The sequence below is a fragment of the Aptenodytes patagonicus genome, chromosome 3 (genome assembly GCF_965638725.1).
Source record: "Aptenodytes patagonicus chromosome 3, bAptPat1.pri.cur, whole genome shotgun sequence".
Taxonomy (NCBI): domain Eukaryota; kingdom Metazoa; phylum Chordata; class Aves; order Sphenisciformes; family Spheniscidae; genus Aptenodytes; species Aptenodytes patagonicus.
Window position 1 is genome coordinate 152,574 of NC_134951.1, and position 22,283 is coordinate 174,856.

The 22,283-nt window shown below is 46.4% G+C and overlaps 1 protein-coding gene across 3 annotated transcripts in view; it reads left to right on the forward strand.

Annotated features, from left to right (window-relative positions):
• Positions 1-11: 11 nt before the first annotated feature.
• Positions 12-22,283, forward strand: part of IFT172 (intraflagellar transport 172) — a 43,223-nt gene continuing 20,951 nt past the window's right edge. For all 3 annotated transcript variants that reach the window (XM_076332405.1, XM_076332406.1, XM_076332407.1), the window contains exons 1-20: positions 12-50; positions 131-274; positions 407-519; positions 2,656-2,695; positions 5,498-5,563; positions 5,957-6,036; positions 7,506-7,593; positions 8,455-8,669; positions 8,766-8,889; positions 9,985-10,080; positions 10,966-11,127; positions 12,851-12,904; positions 13,428-13,531; positions 14,204-14,289; positions 14,805-14,917; positions 19,562-19,729; positions 20,101-20,237; positions 21,070-21,177; positions 21,706-21,790; positions 22,125-22,217. In XM_076332405.1, coding sequence (XP_076188520.1) covers positions 12-50; positions 131-274; positions 407-519; positions 2,656-2,695; positions 5,498-5,563; positions 5,957-6,036; positions 7,506-7,593; positions 8,455-8,669; positions 8,766-8,889; positions 9,985-10,080; positions 10,966-11,127; positions 12,851-12,904; positions 13,428-13,531; positions 14,204-14,289; positions 14,805-14,917; positions 19,562-19,729; positions 20,101-20,237; positions 21,070-21,177; positions 21,706-21,790; positions 22,125-22,217 — 2,115 coding nt within the window. The remainder of the gene's footprint in view (positions 51-130; positions 275-406; positions 520-2,655; positions 2,696-5,497; positions 5,564-5,956; positions 6,037-7,505; positions 7,594-8,454; positions 8,670-8,765; positions 8,890-9,984; positions 10,081-10,965; positions 11,128-12,850; positions 12,905-13,427; positions 13,532-14,203; positions 14,290-14,804; positions 14,918-19,561; positions 19,730-20,100; positions 20,238-21,069; positions 21,178-21,705; positions 21,791-22,124; positions 22,218-22,283) is intronic.

Consider the following 22,283-nt stretch of genomic DNA (forward strand, 5'->3'; position numbering starts at 1 on the left):
CGCTCGGCGCGATGCAGCTGCGGCACGTGCGGACGCTGCTGGCCCCGCAGGTCGGGTCGGATCGGGTCGGGTCGGGTCAGGCCGGGCGGGGCCGGGGGGCGGCAGTGCTGAGGCTGTGTGTGCCCCGCAGGACGGAACCGCGCGGGTGACCTGCATGGCCTGGTCGGCCAGCAGCGCCCGGTTCGCCGTGTGCACCGCGGACCGGGTGGTGCTGCTGTACGACGAGCAGGGCGAGCGGCGCGACAAGTTCTCCACCAAGCCTGCCGATGCCAAGGTGAGGGCCCGGGACCCGGCCTGCTGCCGCCAGGGCCTGCTTGCAGCAGGGCACAGTCGTCTGTGGGCTGGGCAAGTGTGCTTGGGGCAGGCCAGCCTTCCTCTATGGTTCACACTGCCATCCTCTCCACAGTACGGCAGGAAAAGCTACGTGGTCAAAGGCATGGCCTTCTCCCCGGACTCCACCAAAATTGCCATCGGCCAAACGGACAACATTGTCTACGTCTACAGGATTGGAGAGGAGTGGTAAGTCTGGTAGTGAAGTGTCCAGTGCTGCACCCGTGAGGAGGGGGCGGCACTCTCCTTCCTGCCATACAGTGTGCTTTCCGGGCGTTGATGCTACCCTCATCAATATCCTGGCCTACTCCTCAGCCCGGTACACGCTGCACATCATCTAACCTGCAGTGAATGACTCAGATGTTTCTATGGTGAGCAGCAGGTAGGATTTCCTTGAACACAGCTCTTGTGGAGCCCTGTGTGAGCATGCGCCAGCTGAGCTTAGAATCATAGAATCATAGGATCATTGAGGTTGGAAAGGACCTTTAAGATCATCGAGTCCAACCGTTAATCTAACACTGCCAAGTCCATCACTAAACCATGTCCCTAAGTACCACATCTATACATCTTTTAAATACCTCCAGGGATGGTGACTCCACCACTTCCCTGGGCAGCCTGGTCCAATGCTTGACAACCCTTTCGGTGAAGAGGTTTTTCCCAATATCCAATCTAAACCTCCCCTGGCACAACTTGAGGCCATTTCCTCTCGTCCTATCGCTTGTTACTTGGGAGAAGAGACCGACACCCACCTTGCTGCAACCTCCTTTCAGGTATTTTTAGAGCGCGATAAGGTTTCCCCTGAGCCTCTTCTTCTCCAGGCTAAACAACCCCAGTTCCCTCAGCCACTCCTCATGTAAGACTTGTTCTCCAGACCCTTCACCAGCTTCGTTGCCCTTCTTTGGACACACTCCAGCACCTCGACGTCCTTCTTGTAGTGAGGGGCCCAAAACCGAACACAGTATTCGAGGTGCGGCCTCACCAGGGCCGGGTACAGGGGGATGATCAGTTCCCTAGTCCTGCTGGCCACACTATTTCTGATACAAGCCAGGATGCTCTTGGCTTTCTTGGCCACCTGGGCACACTGCTGGCTCGTATTCAGCCAGCTTGTCGACCACCACCCCCAGGTCCTTTTCCGACAGGCAGCTTTCCAGCCACTCTTCCCCAAGCCTGTAGCGTTGCATGGGGTTGTTGTGACCCAAGTGTAGGTCCTGGCACTTGGCCTTGTTGAACCTCATACAATTGGTCTGGGCCCATCGATCCAGCCTGTCCAGGTCCCTCTGCAGAGCCTTCCTACCCTCGAGCAGATCAACACTCCCGCCCAACTTGGTGTTGTCTGCAGACTGACTGAGGGTGCACTCCATCCCCTCGTCCAGACCATTGATAAAGATATTAAACAGAACTGGCCCCAATACTGAGCCCTGGGGAACACCACTTGTGACCGGCTGCCAACTGGATTTAACTCCATTCACCATAACTCTTTGGGCTCGGCCATCCAGACAGTTTTTTACCCAGTGAAGCATACGCCCGTCCAAGCCATGAGCAGCCAGTTTCTCCAGGAGAATGCTGTGGGAAACGGTGTCAAAGGCTGTACTGAAGCCTAGGTAGATAACATCCACAGCCTTTCCCTCATCCACTAAGCGGGTCACCTTGTCATAGAAGGAGATCAGGTTAGTCCAACAAGGCCTACCTTTCATAAACCCATGCTGACTGGGCCTGATCGCCTGGTTGTCCTGTACGTGCCGTGTGATGGCACTCAGGATGATCTGCTCCATATCATTCCTCGGCACCGAGGTCAGACTGACAGGCCTGTAGTTCTCCGGATCCTCCTTCCAGCCCTTCTTGTAGATGGGTGTCACATTTGCTAACCTCCAGTCAACTGGGACCTCCCTGGTTAGCCAGGACTGCTGATAAATGATTGAAAGTGGCTTGGTGAGCACTTCCGCTAGCTCCTTCGGTACCCATGGGTGGATCCCATCCGTCCCCATAGACTTCTGTGGAGCTGTAGCTGTAAAGCCTATGCTGCTGTCGCCCATTTCATAGATGTGGAACTGTGGCACACACCTGCCTCACTTCAACCTCATTTGCTGGCATGTGTTGTGCTAAAGGTGCTCAGAAAGGCAGGTCACCAGAATTTTGGAAGCTCAGAAGCTGCTTTTTTTAAAATTTTCTGCCTAAAGTTGGTTTGTGATAGACAAACAGTGTACAAAACTTAAATAGCTTGTGTCTGGCAATACTAAAACAGACTGAATACAAACTGTAGGGTAGCCAGAATGGGCAGTATTACTAGCTTCGCTGATAGTCATTTTCGTCTACCTTTTTCTACAGGGGTGACAAGAAGGTGATATGCAACAAGTTCATCCAAACGGTGAGACCCAGACTCCTGTTTAACTCAATTTTCTCCAGCATATGTTGGATAAAGACAATTAGATGTCTCTCTGCTCATACTCACAGGTATACTTGGCCAAACTATCAGTGGTACTTGATCTCCAAAAGGTAGATCGTAAGATAATCTCTAAATTTTGAGGCGTGTATTACTTGCCAAGCTTCAGAGGCCTCATAATGCCTGGGTACAACACAGTAATTAATTGCTGAATGATCAATGCAGCCAATTACAAAACTTTGGGGACTACTTTAGGCATCAGTGGACAGAATGTTTTAAGGGAGTTGAAAGGGAAAATAGGAGAGACTCTGAGCCCAACTATTTTTCACAGTTTGGCAAATCTAAGCCCCAAGATTCCATATTAACCAAAATGTAAACTGTGCAGAATTCAGTCAAACTGCACAGTTTCCATATGTTCAAAGACCTCAGATTTGTAATTTCAGTCAGGTTATCTCCTTGGCCTTCTTCGTATTCTGCTCCTCTAGCTCTGCCTGCATGTGTCAAAGAGCACTCTACTCAGTAGGTCTCTGGCAAGGATTGTCCTGAGGTTGATGTAAGTATCTGGAAAAGGCAAAGGTGTTATAAATTCTTTGCATAGAAAACCATCTCTATGAGAAAATACAGCGTGCTGACTAGTTCTTTTACCTTCAGGAGCAAATGTCCAGCAGCTGCCCTAGGCTTTCCATCCTGTTGCCATCACACTATGACCCCCACTTTTTCTGTGTCGCTAGAGGAGTTCTCTGCTATGTAGGCCCCTGAAGGAGCCAGTACCAGTTAGGAGGAGTCATCCTCCTGGGCCAAATCCCCAGAAGATGTAGGCAGAGCTGCTCCTAATGGCGTTGCTGGAGTTTCTGTGCCAGGCGTTCTCAAGCTGCTTCTCAGGTGAAGAGCAGCCTCAGCCTCTGGATTGAAAGCCTACATCTCAGGGCTGGGTCATGACCCACCACTGCGGCTGCTCTTAGGGCAGCTTAGGAGGGCCCTCTAGCTTCTCTGAACACTCGCTCCTGGGTGCAGAAGGGGAACCCATGTAGTTTTGTTGCTCTGGCAATAAGTGAAGAAAGCTGTTGGTCAGCCTCTGTTTCTCTGTGGTTGAGCTGCTGCGCTGAGTGATCATGACACTGGAAGAGAGTGTCATGAGGAAAAGAGAGCAAGAGGGGTTTGGTGTCCACTTGTCCCTTTCCTGAACATCGTGGTTATCCCAGGTGTAGGTACCTGTAGCCTCACTGGAGAGTCCTTTCATTCTGGCATTCCTGCCTGCTGACAGGACTAGCTTCCTGCCCCTCTGGCTCTCCTTTGCTGCAGCACCTGGCTAACAAGCCTGGTGGGAGGCTGCTTGCCTCTCACAAGGCTTAGATGCTGTGCACAGCATGTGTACAGTTTTTTGTATTTTTAATGTAGTGGTTCATCTCTCTCTTCTCTCATTCTCTCATTTTCCCCATGCCTTTTCTACCATTTCTATCATAATAAATCCTTTATTTTTTCTAATGCTATACATGTGGTTTCTTACCACTGTGTCCAGTTTTCTCCTGTAACTAAGTATTGATATTTACAAATTTTTGGTGTGTTCAGTTAATATGAAAGATCATTTATTGAGCCCTTTCCCTCTCCTGCCATTTGTAAAACCTGTTGGGCACTCATACATCTTGTGAATTCAGTGACACTATTCTGCTCTGCTGGCAAGCAAGGCATCCTGCTAGAGGGTCAGGATGAGTATGTGCAAGTCTGACTTTTTTACACGAGTAGATGAGCACATTACCACTTTGTGAAGCTTGTTTCTAAGCTACCACTGGGCTGCTTGTGGTTGTGTTAGATTGAAAATAAGGGCCTTGCAGATAGGGAAATACGCAGGTGTCTGGGAAACAGGTGTAATAAAAAATGAGTATTGGTCACTGGTTGGACATATAAATTATGAGCAGCTTAGGTATCCAGGGACATTTTGGTATCTGATTGTAGCTGTGTCTGCTGATGTGAATGGTAAGAGTAGGGGATAGAAGGTGAGATGAATAAATGAGGCTGTATATATGTCTAAAGCAGGCCCAGATGCTTAAAATAGAACAGGTGAGACAGTGAGGCTAGTGCTGGTGGCACAGTGCCAAACACCAGCCTTCTTATTGACTGAAATTCTTCAGTTTAAATGTGAAATGGTTTCGTTAACTCTCTTGGCCCTCTTTTACAGTTGAGTTTCATGCTCAGCTTTATTCATCCTGACCCCCACCTCAGATTTTGAGAATACCTTTGATTTGGGTTTAATGAACCTGTTTCTACCTGACCTACTTGGTAACATCAGATAATGATCTTGCTTGTAAATGAAAAAATATAAATAAAGACTATTTCTGATTCATCAAATGAAGATCCAATGTACAAATATTCTCATATCTATTACAGCAGCTAGCAGAGTCAAATTATTTTTTTGTTTTATACTTGTTGCAAAAAATCTTTTAAAATAGCCATGATTTTGTACATTCAGCAATAGCAAGTGGAAAACCACACATCTGATCAATGAGTAATCCTCTCAGAAGAGCATCCATACTGAACACATCTGGTATAACTTTGATGCCCTGCTTTAGCCCTTCTGAGCCTGTTACTTTACCCCAGCTCACTATTATCTAGTTCAAACTTCAGCGTGGGGGGGCCTCAATCCTATTTTGAGGTCTGTCCAAATGCCCCCATCTCTCCTCTTGGTCTGAGTGGTCTTACTGTTCATGAGCTGTCTTATGGAGCAATGGGGCAAGATGCTTTCTAAGTAGGGTGGAGCTCTTATCTCTCTTTTTACCTCCTCCTTGGCAGAGTGCCGTGACCTGCTTATCGTGGCCAGCGGAGAATATCATTGTCTTTGGTCTTGCCGAAGGAAAGGTAGAGAAACTTGTTATTTGCCTGATTTTGTTTTCCATGCAGGGGCTACCAGGGCCTGCAAGCACCTGGGCTGCAGGGTAGGAGCCATTGCTATGTGGCACTGGGGACCGAATAGCAACAAAAGGATTACACCACTGACTTGGATTTTCTGGTTCTGGTTCCCAGTTAGTCGTTGGAGGTTCTACTGGATCATTTGGTCCTTTTCCCAAGCCTTTCTAGAAATGTGGAAATGTGACTCCAACTTTTCCACTTCTTCTCCAACCTACCGGAAAGCAATGAGCTTCCTGTTATTTCTAGTGCTGGTCATGGACTGGGAAACCTCTGGGGACATTACACTGGGGGAAATCCACATTCTGCAGACAGAAGCAACATTGATCAGATTCTCTTTCTCAGGTTCGTTTAGCAAATACAAAGAACAACAAGTCTTCCACCATTTATGGGACAGATTCCTATGTGGTCTCACTAACTTCCAAGTGAGTATGGCATTGCTTTAGCCTAGACTGCTTTTACTCAGTATCCTACCTGCTATTGGCCCTGGCATAACTGGTGGCAGTATGGGAGGTTGCCAGAGTGTCTTTCTGCTGTCAGTTCCTTGTCGAGATAATAAAATACCATGCTTCCCAGAAGGAATTCCTTCCTAAAATCTGATACCTGCCTATGCCACACTGGCCCATGCAGTTTGGTTGTCCCTCAAACACATTTCAGGGTGCAAATCCCCGTGAGATTACTTGCATACATTGATTTATTTGAATCCATGACTTTATAAAGATTAAATTTGTCAACTTCATCTAGCTAATTACTAACATTAGTCAAGTTTAAGGACTAAAAAAAGTAAAAATATTCTGCCAGATAAAACTGTGACAAGGCTATAATTAGAAAAATAACCATTAAATGCAATTTTAAATTATTTTAATTAGATTTCATTTTAACTACTTTAGTTTCTTTTACCTAAAAAATTTAAGATATGTCATGGTCCTAGTAGTGGGTTTTTCACTAAATGGTGTCATTCTGGTTTTTGAGTGCTAAACAAATTAAAAAACCCTAAAGCTAGTCTAGGACTCTGACTTACTACTGCTGAGAAATCCCTCCAAAGTCTGTCTTTGCCTCTATTCCAGAGAGTTTCTATTTCCTCTCTCTCTCTTCACCGCCCCCTCCTTCCCCCACCTCTTCCCTGCTTCCCCTCCTCTCCCCCTCCCCCAATCCCCCCCCTCCCCCCCTTATTTCATTTCTAAACACAGTTCATGCTGTTATTGCCATGGTATCAATGACAAATCTGGGATTGCAATCAACAGAAGACAGATGTATGATTCCTGGATTGTTACAGTGTTCATAGAATTTGTATTCTGTACTTGAATCATCATTAAGAAGTGTTCTTTCTGGATAAATTATGTTAGACCTGTTTCCTCTTCCTTGCTCTCTTCTCCCTGCTTGTGTCGAGAAGTACCCAAAACATTAATGGTACAAATAATGGACTTAGGCCTAGAGTGTTTGTCCAGATGTTTTTTCTCTAAATTATGTTGCTTTTAGGCATTCGTGGCGTCATAATATCCAGCCTCATCTCTGGAACAGTTCCAATGGAAGGGTTGTTTGATATACCTTGCTATAAGAAATTGTGTGCATAGTCATTATTCCACTTAAGGTTACTTAGCCTCTCTGTGTTTTAGTAATACAGAAAGTTGGTTATTGTGATTTTACATGATGAAGATACTTAACTGGCCACTTGCCTTTCCACTCTCCATATTTTTGTCTGCTTTGTTTTTACGGACACTGATACAGGTACTAGATATTCTTGTGTTCATCATCCAGCTTGTCTTTGGTGAATGTTCCTTTGATGAAGAACATCAGTGACGACCCTGGGACTGGCTCCTCTGGGCAGGGGTATGAAAATAAAGGTGCAAGTCTTACTGCGATATTCCATCATCCTGTCTGTGCTTCTTTGCAGTGTGTCGGGGAAGGGAATCCTGTCTGGCCATGCAGATGGAACCATAGTACGCTTCTTCTTTGATGATGAGGGCTCAGGTGAATCACAGGTATCAAAGATCCTTCTTCAATGAACAAAATTCCTGTTTGCATAGCCTATTCCCCAGCTCAAGAGCTCTGGAAAAGGATCAGGCCGTGGAGGGAGTGCAAGTCTGGAGAGGAGCTGCAGTCTGTGCTTGCTAGCATGGGTTTTATGGAGCATTGATGAAGACAGAACAGTGACTTGATGCTTTGAAATACACTGAGTGCGGTCGTAAGAGGGGAAGTTACGTTTTTGTGTACGAGACATAAGGCTTTTCAGGTGTCTGGAAAGATCTGATGTTAGAGTGTCCAGGAGAATGATGCTTGAATGGGTAGGATTCCAGGGAATAGCTATTGTTTTCTCACTAAGCAATGTACAGTTATTGCAGTTAACCCTGAATCCCAAGTTCACACTCTGTCTGCGGACAGGATGCTCTAGGCACCCATCATATCTCCTGAGCCTTCTCCTCCTCCCCAAAAGGAGTAGTCTCTGTGTTTCAAGCTGTGGTGAAGGGAATGATATTCTCACTCAGATCTTTTCTCTCCAACTGAAGCAGTTTGAGCATTTCTGCTCTCTAGCGTGATATGCTGAAGGCCCATATATACTCTGCTATGTTAAGAGTGCATCCCAGTCTAGTTAATGGTACTGGTCTTCTTACTGGCATCAGGAGTCTTCTCTCCCAGTTAAATGAGTGGAATAGTTGATACATCTCTCAGTTCTGGTTTCTGTCTACCTTCCTACAGACTGAGGCAGGCAGACCAAGCAACCCCCATGAACTGGACATTACAGAAGGGCCTCATACTGGTCTCATTGCGACAGCTGAATACAGAGGCCAGTTGGGGGCTAAAGCCATTCATGTTTTCAGGATGTTCTTTCTTGTCTAATGTAGGGTAAGTTGGTGGTGCATCCCTGTCCTCCGTATGCCCTTGCCTGGGCTTCCAACAGCATTGTGGCTGCAGGCTGCGATAAGAAGATTGTAGCTTATGGGAAGGAGGGCAATGTGATTCAAACCTTTGACTATAGCCGGGACTCATCAGAGAAGGAATTCACCACAGCAGCTGCCAGTCCTGGCGGCCAGTCTGTCGTCATTGGCAGCTATGATAGGTATGGTGCCTGATGGTAAAGTCTCCTCTTTATAGTGCTTTCTTCTTCAACCATACACAGTTCTTCATGTCTCTGCTTTCTCATCTGTTCTCACAGGTTAAGGGTTTTGAACTGGAGCCCACGACGCAGTGCCTGGGAGGAAGGCAAACCCAAAGAAATAGCTCACCTCTACACCATCACAGCTTTAGCATGGAAGAGGGATGGTTCACGGATCTGTGCGGTTTGTATCGTCAGTCAGCAACTGCCAGCCCATGAGTTGCACACCAGGCAGAGTCTTGTGCATGCGCCTGACAACAAAGTGATGAGATACAGGGAGGGCTTATGAGAGTGGTCACACCATCACGTAGGTGTACAATGCAAGGTGCCTAGGCTGAGACCTTGTGCAAGGGACACTGCTGCAGTCAGATGTGCAGTGTGCAGAGTATGAAGCTGGAAAATACCATGGATGATTGTGTAATGGCTCATTGGCAGCAGCCAATGAGTCCTCCTTTTTTCACAGAAGCATAAGATCAGCATAGCTTCTCTAGAGCACTCATGAGCATTCTTTCCTCCGAGCACCTGTGAGAAGCAGTATAAAAACTGATCTTATACTCTGTGTTTATGTGCTATGTTCAGGGTTGTCTGTCTTCTACTTTCAGCTGTTGGGCCTTGATCTGCCTTTCTCTACTAAGTTAAATAACTGTTTACAGCTCTTTAAATTAACCTTTCTGCAAATCTTTCTGTATTAAGTTGAATAACTCTTTAAAGCACTTAAATTATTTAGGAAGGTTGCCATTTACAACTTTTCTTTAATAGTTTTTGCATCTTTTTGTGTTCAGGAAAATCAAGAATCCTTGAAATATTTTCAGATAGAGAATTAATTGAACATGTGAACAGTTACTTGCAGAGAAGGGGAAGGGGCTAAGGAATAGGAGAGCGGGGAAAGGAATGGGGATGTTTTAAAGAAAGAGATAAAGGTGGAAAGATTCTGCTGGAAGGGAGGAGAGTTTGGGAGGCTGGGAGAAGGAGAAGTGGGAAACTGAGAGGGATAATGGGGAAGATGAGGATAAAGGTGATGTTTAACCCCTCCTCTTGCTCTGCCATGTATGTGGCAGTATTTGGTAAGTTCTATTTCTCTGAGAATTTCTCAATCTTTCTGTTCTCTCAAGAAGGTCAAGATAGGGCTCATGCATCTGGGGGCTTGAGTCTTGTTCCCCGGAGCAGCCAAGACCTGTGGATTTCTGTCTCACCTCTGATCCTCTTCATGTAAGTAGGGTCTGGAATACCTCTCCTTAACAGAATTCACTGACTGTGTGCAATGTGTTTGTTTCCCCAGGGCACTCTGTGTGGAGGAGTTGAACAATTTGACTGCTGCCTTCGCAGAAGCATTTACAAAAATAAATTTGAAATTACGTATGTGGGACCAAGCCAGGTAAGAGAATATCCAATGAGGTAATGTCTCTTGATGAAAATGGGATGCTTACTAAAACTAGACATATTTGGAGTTCTTGGTGCCATCAGCTTCTTTCCTGTCCATCACCTGACTCCAGTCCTTGGCCCAATCATTCAGATTCCTTGTAATCAGCTGAGGGAACCCTGTAAATTCTATACAGTCGTTCGCTTTAGCCCCAATAAAACTATACTTGAAAGAGTTGGGAGTGATGGTGTATTTCTCTGAGTCCATTTGCCTCATTCCCTCCTCCCTTTAAAGCAGTTACACTGCCTTGAAAAATATGCACCAAAATTGGCACAGTAAATTACCGAAGTATTTTAGGTACACATCTGCACCTATGGCTTGTTCATAGCAACTTGTCAGGAAAGGCATAGGGAATTTTCCAAGGATAGGGTCAAGGCTGGGTGGAAATTGGCTAGGAGCAAAGATGATGGAGTTTATTTCCTAGCTTGTGAATTTATGTGGGGTATCTCCATGCCAAATGCAGGCTCCTTAAGTGGTTTAATTTCAGCCAATTCTACCTGGCTCAAAATCAGGTTGTAAGGGTGAGCTAGCACTCCTCTGTATTCAGTGGAGAGAGAAGGACTCTCAGAGGGTGACTCATCCTCGGGGGCCTGAGTAGTCCTCCAATTAGGCTAGAAACTTCTAAATGGCAGATGTGAAGATCCCACACTTCTACTACAGTTGTCATCCCATACAAAAGGACTGGTAAGGTTTCTTTAAAAAAGCAGAGTGAAATGATGTGAGGGGACATCTAAATATCCAAATATCATCTGTTGCATAATCTTCCATGGGGCAACAAGTCTGTGTTCTTCCTCTGTGCATGGAAAGAGGGCCTCATATTGTTTTTTCCACTTTCTCTAGGTCATTGTGAAGAACCTCTCAACCGGAACTCGAGTGGTGTTGAAATCCCAGTATGGTTATGAGATTGCTGAGGTGAAGATCTTAGGGAAAGACAGATATCTGGTGGCCCATACCTCAGACACATTACTGCTGGGTGACATCAGCTCCAGCAAGCTCAGTGAGGTACTGGGAAATCTGTGGCATTTCCTGAGTGTCAAATGCTTAACTTTGTAACTCAAAGGATATGTTTTCTGCATGGGAACAATACATTTATTTTCAAAGAATCATAGAATAATTCAGGTTGGAAGGGAGGACTCTTATCAAAATTCCTACCCAAAGGAAGGTCAGTGTTAAATTCATATGTGGTTGCACAGGGCTTTAGCCAAGTTGATCTTGAAAACCTTCAAGGATGAAGATCCCACAGTTTCTCTGGTCCCCTGTTCCAATGCTTTACTGTCCTCCTGGGGGAAAGCTTTTTTCCTGTCTCATTGGAATCTCTGTTTTAATTTATGACTGTTTCCCACTGTGCATCTGCCAAAAAAAGCCTGACATCACGTTATTAGAGATCTCTTAAGCCTTCCCTTCTTCAGGCTGACGAAGCCCAATTCCTTTAGCCTCTCTTTGTAATGCAAGTGCTTCAGCCCCAACCATCTTGATGGCACTGAACTGAACTTGATTCACGTTATCAATGTCTTGTACTGAGGGACCCAAAACTCGATGTTGTACATATGTACACTCCAAATGTGAATGTATGAATCTTAGTGTGTTTTTAAAAAAAAAAAACAACTCAGAAAAAACATTCATGACTGCAGTACCACAGCTTATGCCAGTACCATTTCTGATACCAAACAATCCATACAAAACTGTCCATACCCTGAGCCTCACAGTGCACTGAGTGCTGAGCCTATGTGCCAAGCCTGGAGAACATGGGCAGTAGGTTAGTGTCTGATAAAAGTATTACGTAGGCTTCGGGACATATTTGCTTTGTTCACAAAGGTATCATATACTTCTAATCAGGCTAATGGTGTGCTAATCAATCTAGCAGGGAGCAAGAGCTCCTGACTACAGATTTGAGTTGGAGGATACTGATACTTGATAATCCAACTGAAAATCTGTCCAGACTAAACTACCCAGGTTCCTCTACATCATGCTGCACAGAAGGGGTTTTCTTTCAGTTGCACAGCTATCCTCACATCTTATAAAGAACAGGGTTGTGAGTAGTCATTTACCATCTTGCTGTCTCACTGGAGTTTTGTGGAAGTAGTGACTTGGAGCTCTTGCTCAAGGAGGGAAAAGGACAGCTGCAGCCTTGGCTTTCAGTTTTCTGCCTCTCTGACCACTTGCCTGTTGTCATCACAGTAACTACTGCATTATCCAGGGCTCTTCTCAAATTCCAAATCAGCTAGTCCCCCACTAGCACTGTACCGATCAGTCATTGCTAACATGACCCAAAAAAAGAAGGGTTTCGGCTACATGTGGTGTGGAGATTCTGCCCCCACAAATGGTAGCACTGATTCTGTGGAGAAGATTTACGGAGGCAAAGAGGCTGTTGGGGGTACTTTTTATAATCAAGTTAGTCTGAGGAAGGTGGAGAGGTGCCTGTGAAAGAATAGGCTAGAGTGAGTACATTGGTCACATAAAGGCCTCTTGTCCAGAAGGCAATAAGATACTACACAAAGAGAACAGGAGTCTGAAGCAGAGGTTAAAAAAAGGAGAGGGAAGTGAGGAACTTGCAGGCTGGGAATGACTGAACAACAGTGTTGACAGCTGAAGTGCTGGAACATGATCCCTCTTGCTATCTGTTGTGGGAGTTGAGACCTGGACAGTAGACCACAATGCCTGCAACCTGGTCCCCTGCAGGAGCTGTCAGCCTGGCATTTGCTCACTCCATGCCATTGCTTTTTAGGTAGCCTGGCAAGGATCTGGAGGGAATGAGAAGTTCTTCTTCGACAACGAGAACGTAAGTTGGATGGGACAGGGTGCTACCCATGAATGCTGAGTAAAGCAGTGTGTGCACCGGCAGAAAAAATGTCAACTGCACTTCTGGAAAATCCTGTTTCTCAGCAGTTTCCTGGACTTACCCTCTCCATGCAGATCCTGATATGCTTCCTCCCATACTTGCCTTTTCCACATGCCAGGTACAGAACAAACTCAGTGTGTGGACTGTCAAGTCATATAAGTCATAACCCTATAGGAGAGAGGAGCAAGAAAAGAGCAACAGCCGGAGAGGATGTTAGAGGTACAGAATACAGCTGTCAGGGTGACAGCTTGGCTCCTGCAGGACTGATAGGCCCAGAACTAAAATCCCCAACTCTGAGGAAAAGCTGGCAGTCACAACAGGAAGCCAAGGACAATTCCTTACTCATCCCAGAGGGTTTGAATTTAGGCTTGTGTGCAGCAGAGTTATTTTCTGCACACCTCACTGGTAGGTATGTGTGCTTACCTGGCTTTTCTGTAAGAGTGTATTCCCCTCTCACCTTCAGGTCTGCATGATCTTTAATGCTGGAGAGCTGACACTGGTGGAATATGGAAGCAATGACATCCTGGGATCTGTCCGCACAGAGTTCATGAACCCTCATCTTGTCAGGTAAGTGTTCCACCTGCCTGTGTGGCCAGTACAGGCATTTTGTGAGAGTGACCTCAGATATATACACTTGGAAGTGTCCCACTCTGTAGAACACAGCCCCCAGACACTGGGACCTGAGTAATCTACTTCTGACAGTGACCAATGATGAGGTTTAATTGTTCAGTTACACTTAATGGTTGTAAAGTTTTAGAAGCACAAGAGACCATTTTCCTCTCATACATGCTTATTGAAGCTTGACTTGGCTATTGCTGAGGGGGGACCTCCTGTGCATGTACTCAGACATCTCTGCATCCAGCTGGTCCTAGTACAGCTTTATCAGGGACTTTAGATGCCAGTAGGACTTCCTCTGTCCCTCTGAAATACCATACTCTATTTTCTGATTCGAGAGAAGGGAGGATCATGGGCTGCTCAGAGGTGGAAGCAGTGTAACTAATTTGCTACTGGGAACCCTGGTTCCAGAGGGGCAGCTTCTGGAGTGAAGCCATGAGTCAGAAAGGTTTGTTCTCATTTGAGGCAGCTGTAGGTACTGTGCAAGAGTCACAGGTCAGAGAACTGCAAGAGGCTCCATGTGCTTGGGGAAACTGCAGGTCAGTCTGGGAGGGACTACGTGATTCAATCCTGTGAATTTAGAGAGTAGTAAAGGTAACGGTCATCATTCTCTTCAAATAATAGTGTCCGTATCAATGAGAGGCGGCAGAGAGGCGTGGAGGAGAACAAGAGACTGGCTTATCTGATAGACATCAAGACTATAGCAACAGGTGAATGAAAACTTCCCTCTCCTGTATTTTGCCAGCCTTTCTGATTCCTTTGTATTTTCTGTGCCAGCCAGCATATCCCTGAAGGCCCTCTGCATTCACTCTACCAAGCAGCAGATTCCTGAAGGCCCCCTTCGCATTCACTCTGCCTGGCAGCAGACCACTAGAGACCAGGCTGCCCTGCTTTTGGCAGGTTGGCTGTCTGGTGTGGACACAGCTGTGGGGTGGCTGTGACTGTGTCCTGGACCTGAGATTCTGTGCAGTTCAGCATGATGATATTGCTGCCTGCACTGCCTGTGATCTGTGCATGCTCACAGAAGGGTGGAGAGAGTTACTGCTGTTGATAAGGCATCAAGATAAATTGTCACTGCAGTCTGCTTTTCACATCACAGTGTGTTTGCCAGCGGGTCCTGCCCTAATTAGGTCCCAGGCATCTGATCCCCATGGGAAAGTATTGAATGTTCAGCACTTTGGGGCACATTAAGTATTTACACTCTTTCCTTTCTTTCCTTCCCAAGTGGACCTTGTTGGTGGCTACAATGCTGGCACTATCAGCCATGACAGCAAGATTGATTGGCTGGAGCTGAATGAAACAGGCCACAAACTACTCTTCAGGGACAAGAAGATGAGGGTGAGGCGGGTGCATCTGGGGGAGTGTAGCAAGATGGCATGCCTGGGGAGAGGTAAAGACAGATATGCCCAAATGGAGGGAGGGACATGAGAAACACATCTAAAGTACTCCTGATTTTTTGACCACTCCTTTGAGGAGCATAGACCATGATCAGATGGCATGAGCTGGCAGCATTGCATGTTTGGTCTTGAGTCATAGCTAATTCTGAAGTTAGTTACTAGACATCTTGCTCCATCTCATCACACCTGAAAATGAAGATCATAGACTCTTCTGCTGTGAGATGGAGACAAGTGGGTTAATCTCAGGATTAGGACCCTAATGTTGCACTTAAACATGTAAATTAAAAAAAGGTGTTCTCTGCAACAGCTTGGCTTATGTCTGTAAGATGAACTAATTCTCTAAAACAGCATAGTCACAACCAAATACCTTGTTTGGTATGGCCCTTGGCTTGTGCTGATTCCCAGATCATGACTGAATGTCGTCTGGGAGAGTACTAGTAAGCCCAGGACAAAGCTATACCCAAAATCATGGTAATGGTTTCACACTACAGATTATGATGTGCAGGTGCTCACCTCATGTCCTAGCCATGTTTAGTTTAACTGTACAGATACAGCTGAAGAAGGTCACTGCAGCAGGCCAGAAGATGTATTTATTAATTGTATTACAGTTCCACTCAGTTCATTATCAAGCCTTCTTCACTGTTATGAATGTAAGGCTCCTTGACCACTTGACTTCATTTGCTCCTCTTGTCACTAGAGTGTCCTGAGAAGACAACATGACCCTCTTGACAATGGTGTAATTCACATCTAGAATTTCTATGCAGGTGTCCCAGATGCTGTGGCAGACCCCAGCTATAGCACTGCAGCTCATCACAGGATGGTTTTAATTGCCCCAGAGTTCAGATCCCATTAGAATCATAATCACAGAATAGTTTGGGTTGGAAGGGACCTCTAAAGGTCATCTAGTCCAACCCCCCTGCCGTGGACAGGGACATCTTCAACTAGATCAGGCTGCTCAGAGCCCCGTCCAACCTGACCTTGAATGTTTCCAGGGATGGGGCATCCACCACCTCTCTGGGCAACCTGTGCCAGTGTTTCACCACCCTCAGCGTAAAAAATGTCTTCCTTATATCTAGTCTAAATCTACCCCCCTTCAGTTTAAAGCCATGCCCCCTTGTCCTGTCGCAGCAGGCCCTGCTAAAAAGTCTGCCGCCATCTTTTTTATAAGCCCCCTTCAAGTACTGATAGGCTGCAATAAGGTCTCCCCGAAGCCGCCTCTTCTCTAGGCTGAACAGCCCTAACTCCCTCAGCCTTTCTTCATTAGGAGAGGTGTTCCATCCCCCTGATCATTTTCGTGGCCTTCTTCTGGACCCGCTCCAAGGGGTCCGTGTCTTTCTTATGCTGAGGCTCCAGAGCTGGGCACAGTACTCCAGGTGAGGTCTCACCAGAGCAGAGTAGAGGGGCAGAATCCCCTCCCTCAACATGCTGGCCATGCTTCTTTTGATGCAGCCCAGGATACGATTAGCCTTCTGGGCTGCAAGCACACATTGCTGGCTCACGTCCAGCTTTTCATCCACCAGTACCCCCAAGTCCTTCTCGGCAGGGCTGCTCTCAATCCCTTCATCCCCCAGCCTGTCTTGATACCGGGGGTTGCCCCGACCCAGGTGCAGGACCTTGCACTTGGCCTTGTTGAACCTCATGAGGTTCACACAGGCCCACTTCTCAAGCTTGTCCAGGTCCCTCTGGATGGCATCCCGTCCCTCTGGCATGTCGACCGCACCACTCAGTTTGGTGTCATCTGCAAACTTGCTGAGGGTGTACTCGATCCCACTGTCTATGTCATTGATGAAGATTTTAAACAGTATCAGTCCCAATACAGACCCCTGTGGGATGCCACTCGTCACCAGCCTCCATCTGGACATTGAGCCGTTGACCACTACCCTCTGGATGTGACCATCTAACCAATTCCTCACCCACCGGACAGTCTACCCATCAAATCCATACCTCTCCAGTTTAGAGAGAAGGATGTTGTGGGGGACCCTGTCAAAGGCCTTACAGAGGTCCAGATAGAGGACATCTGTAGCCCTTCCCATGTCCACTGATGTAGTCACCCCATCATAGAAGGCCACTAGGTTAGTCAGGCAGGACTTGCCCTTGGTGAGGCCATGCTGGCTGTCTCGAATCACCTCCTTGTCCTCCATGTGCCTTAGCATAGCTTCCAGGAGGATCTGTTCCATGGTCTTCCCAGGCACAGAGGTGAGACTGACTGGCCTGTAGTTCCCTGGGTCTTCCTTTTTTCCCTTTTTAAAAATGGGGGTTATGTTTCCCCTTTTCCAGTCAGTGGGAACTTCACCGGACTGCCACGAATTCTCAAATATGATGGATAGTGGCTTAGCAACTTCATCCACCAGTTCCTTCAGGACCCACGGATGGATCTCATCAGGTCCCATGGACTTGTGCACCTTCAGGTGCTTTAGATGGTCTCGAACCTAATGTTCTCCCCAGTGGGCGGCTCTTCATTCTCCCAGTCTCCGCCTTTGCCTTCTGTGGCTTGGGCGGTGAGGCTCGAGCACTTGCCAGTGAAGACTGAGGCAAAAAAGTCATTGAGTACCTCTGCCTTCTCAGTATCCTGGGCAACCAGGTCTCCCATTTCATTCCGGAGAGGGCCCACATTTTCCCTCGTCTTCCTTTTATCCCTGATGTACCTATGGCATCTTTTCTTGTTGCCCTTGATGTCCCTGGCCAGACTTAATTCTATCAGGGCTTTAGCTTTCCTAACCTGTTCCCTCGCTGCATTGGGGCTGTCAGTCTGCAGTAGAATATTTCCACGTTGGCTGTACCTCTCTTCTTAGTTCAAGGATGGGTGAAGTATTATGTTCATACATGCATATATGTTGAAATCCCTGAGAACTTTCTCAGCCTTATCTCAGAAGAAACTCTGAATTTACCCCTCACATTTCAGACCGGAACCCCAGGCTTCTTCACTGAGCTGCTTCTCCTTCGTCATTTTTGGCAGCTTGTCCCCTAAGATTGCATCATAGATTGTAGGGGGTGCAAAGATATCTTCTTGCTTGAGAATCACAGATCTCCAATTAATTACCTGTCTGCTTGTTATCAGTCACACACAGGCTGATTCATTGCTGCCAAGCTTATCAGCTAGCAACCAGAGTGCTCAACTTTGTAGCCAAAGATTGCAGTGCATACATCTGCTGCCTCACAAATTCTTTACCACAGACTTCTCTCACAAGAGTGTGCTGGAGGTAGGCTTTCTTACACAAAGGCTGTAGTTCTGGTCACAGAACAAGGACTCCTACAAGTACCTTGTGATTCCAGAGAAATAGAAGGAGCAGCCCAGTGTGGATTTGCAAAAAATGTAATGCCTGCATCTGCATTAGAGTGCCTCTCTAATCAAGACCCTCTTAACTCTCAGAAGGAGGATTGTTCCATGTCTACAGCTCTTTAGGACACTACTTTCACATATCCATAAAAGTGTCAATCAAGACAGACCTTCACTACAAAGGAGACTGAATCACTGCCAGTAGCAAGGGCTTCTGTTTGGGCTCTGCTGCACTGATACTCTTCAGAAAGGTACTAACAGTGATTGCAGCCTGCACCAGATGAAAGAGGCTTCTATTTGTAAGTGATATGTACATTTCCACAAGGCTGTATATGTTCTATCATGTGAGAAGAGAGAACTTTCCCAGCAACATATGTTTTTATATTTATTTCTGCAGTCTTGTTCAGTTTATATTTGGGTCCTCTAATTCACTGTCTCAACAAGAGGCAGTGGCATCATCAAGATTGCTGTTGCCTCTCCTGGCTCTTTTTCAGGCCTCTCAAGAGGCTACATAGGCAGCCTCTTCATTAAGTACTGACACCAGCCTAAATCAGACAGGACCATGATTCTCCTGAGCTGTGTCTGTACATATATTTCTGCAACCAGTTTGGTACAAACTGAAACAGGGACTTTCTTGTTCTCTTTTGACTGGTATGTCGTGAGACTAGCACAATTCTGTTTTCTTTTTCTCTTTCTCATCTTTGCTGGGTGAGGACAATTATAACAAGGAGCAGAGACAGCCTAGGACTTTTAAGTTACAAGGCATCATACATCTTTGTTATGCCATGTGTCAGGTTACACTTTCCAAATTGTCAGGTTTGTTTCAGGGCAGTGTATTCTACAAACACCCTCTCACCTTATTGGCAACAGTTCTTGCAATATGACTCTACCTAGGATGGACAGTTCAGCCCAGAACTGCAGAGGATGGCCCTTCTTGGTCCCCCAGTTTGTTTGCATCAAGGACTTAAGAGACCATTCTCCTGTTCCAGCTCTGCAACTAAGAGGGAACTGAAGTAGCACAAGGCATATTTTGGTTTATATACTTATGTGCCTAGCAATAAGGAAGGCAGGATCTGAGCATGCTGCTTAAAATACTGCAATGGTTAAAAAAGGTCTTAAGTCTTGGATAGTAATGTGGTGTAAATAACAGTGTGGAAGTTTGGGCTATGTATCTTGGAAAAAAGTCTGATTCCCAGTTGGTAATATCTGTTTACAAGATGCTTGCTCAGATGTTCCTACCATGTTCATGTGAGCTAGCAGCCCAACCATGAGCCCAGCTGAGCCTTTTTCTCCTCTTCCCCCCTCTAGTTGCAGCTCTATGACATTGAAAGCAGCACCAAGACTACCATTTTGAACTATTGCTCCTATGTGCAGTGGGTCCCAGGCAGTGATGTGGTGGTGGCTCAGAACAGAAACAGCCTCTGTATTTGGTATAACATTGATGCTCCAGAGCGAGTCACCATGTTTCCCCTGAAGGTAAAACTCTGCAGACTTTGATTACCTCCAGCAGTTTCTGTTACTTCTTGCTCACGTGTGTGGGAATAATCAGGGTAGTATTGCAGAAGGGAGACTGAAGGGAACTGCTAGTTTCTCCTGGACAAAATACGAACTCATCTGTCAACTTCGTGGCAGGCATTTCTGGCAGAACATGGAGACAGTTAATACAGCAAAGAGCTGCTCAGTGGCTTTTTTCTTCCCTCTGATGAGATAAGGATGATGTCTGCTTGGTGTGAGCTCATTCAGCAGAACTTAAATCAGCAGCGCTGTTGCAGTGCTGTCCTCACATCCCTGCTACCTCACATACTTTAGGAGAACATGGGAGTGTTGATAGCTGGTACTCTTTCCAGGGGGATATTGTAGACTTGGAACGGAATGATGGAAAGACTGAAGTGATAGTATCTGAAGGGATGAACACTGTGTCCTACACACTGGACGAAGGCCTCATAGAGTTTGGAACTGCCGTTGATGATGGGGATTATCACAGGTAGGTGCTAGATACACCACATGGTGATGGCAGGTAGCCCACTTCACATAACAGACATCTGAGGGTCAGCAATCCATGAACTACAGCAGCACAGCTTTCCATACAGAGTTGAAGTTTAGGCTCTGAGCATAATGTTGGTGCCAGATCTGGCTATAATGTGCAGCAGAGTCCATCAGGAATGAATATTCAGCTTTTTCATCCTCACAGCTGTGGTTTCAAACTCTGTGGCACAAGACTGGCCAGTCTGGTCCCATTGACACTGACAGAAATTCACTGAAGGCAGTTTTCACCTAACTGCAGTGAATAAGTGTGTCTTCCGTAGCAGCCTGATGTGAAGTGGTACTCAAGTGCTTTTGCTGCTGCCCCTCCAGGGATGGTGACAGTATCATGGAAACATTCAGGAGTGTGCAGAGTGAAAACTGAGTGCCTGAAGCAGTCATAGTAGCTACCTGGGCATGGCTGACATTGTTATAGGGCATTAAAATTGACCAGGGAAGAAAAATTCACATGTTCATAGCACTGATACCACTTGAGAGACTTTGCACCAGGGACTTACTTCAGACACAACACTTTGGACTTGCCCCACACTTCTACAGCCTTCTGGTGATCATATGCCTCTAAGTACCTTAGCCCAGATAGGGATCACCTAGATCACTGAACTTTTCCCTGATGTGCCAGGCCCTGTGTTACACAATCCTCTTCAGAACTGGTCACACAGAGCTTGCTTTGTTTTCAGTGCAACTCTTGTTAGGAAGCTCCTGTCTCAGCCCAGGATTTTCCTCAGAGTGCTCTTCTGTTCTGTTACTGAAAGTCTGCAAATCTCTGTCTCAAGGGCTACTGCGTTTTTGGAGACACTGGAAATGTCCACAGAGACGGAAGCCATGTGGAAGACCCTAAGCAGACTGGCTTTGGAAGCTAGACAGCTGCACATTGCAGAGAGGTACAGGAAGAAGCTATAACATCTTTCTGGCTTAAACACTCTCTTTGCCGAATCCCTCACAGAAACCAGGGTCTAACTGAAGATGTGACTTTTTGTGTGGCCTGGAAGATTCACTGCATTGGAGAATTAAGTGTTCTTTATTCCAGGCAATGACTTTGCCCTTTTATCCTAGACAGTAATGCTAGAACTGGGGACATCACTCTGTAGCATAAATTTTTGCTGATGGCAACCCAAAGCAGTGTATAGCAAGGTTTCAGGGAGCTGACAGGCATGGACAAGCTCAGCGCCATCTCTGAAGCGTAGGGAAGTGAAGCATGGGCACTGGACATGTCCATGGCTTCTCCTATGGAGTAGGGCTAGAGGGCACATCTGAACATGGGTCTTGGCAAAATCCTTCTCTTGAAGCAGTGCTACCCCATCTCTCCAGCTTACAGAGCTGGGTCTGCTGCCCAGGTTCTGATTTTCTTTTCTTGGACCAAAAGTGGGCAACAAAACCCAGTTATTGACTAACTGTTTTGCTCTTTCCAGGTGCTTTGCAGCTCTGGGCAACATGGCAAGGGCTCGATTTCTGCATGAAACCAATACCATTGCTGACCAGGCAGCTCAAGAGCATGTGAGTCAAACTTTTTCTGCTGTGCAGGGCAACTGCTTTCCTGTAAACACTTGCATACACATTATCTTCTGTGTCCATGCTCACCAGTATCCTGCTACAGACCAGGACCTGGTCGTGTAGAAGCTGCTGACGTAATCCTTTATCCATGCCTGCCAGGTCCCTCTTCTGGCTAGCCATTTCATATCACTCCCTTCTTGTCACTTCTGTGATTCTCATCTGTCTTCTTCAGTTTCTGTAATGACACAGACCCCACCTGCAATCACCTCCCGTGTACCATTCCAGAGCCTGTTCTTTCACTCAACAAACTGACTAAGCTAACTGATGTTTTCTGCAGGGTGGGGATGGTACAGACCACTATCTGGTGCGTGCCCGCTTGGCCATGCTAGACAAGAACTACAAGCTGGCAGAGATGATCTTCCTGGAACAAGTGAGTAAAGGAACAAGGAGCAGAAAAGGTCTCATTTAATTCTGAGCAGGGAGGTTTGTGCCCTGG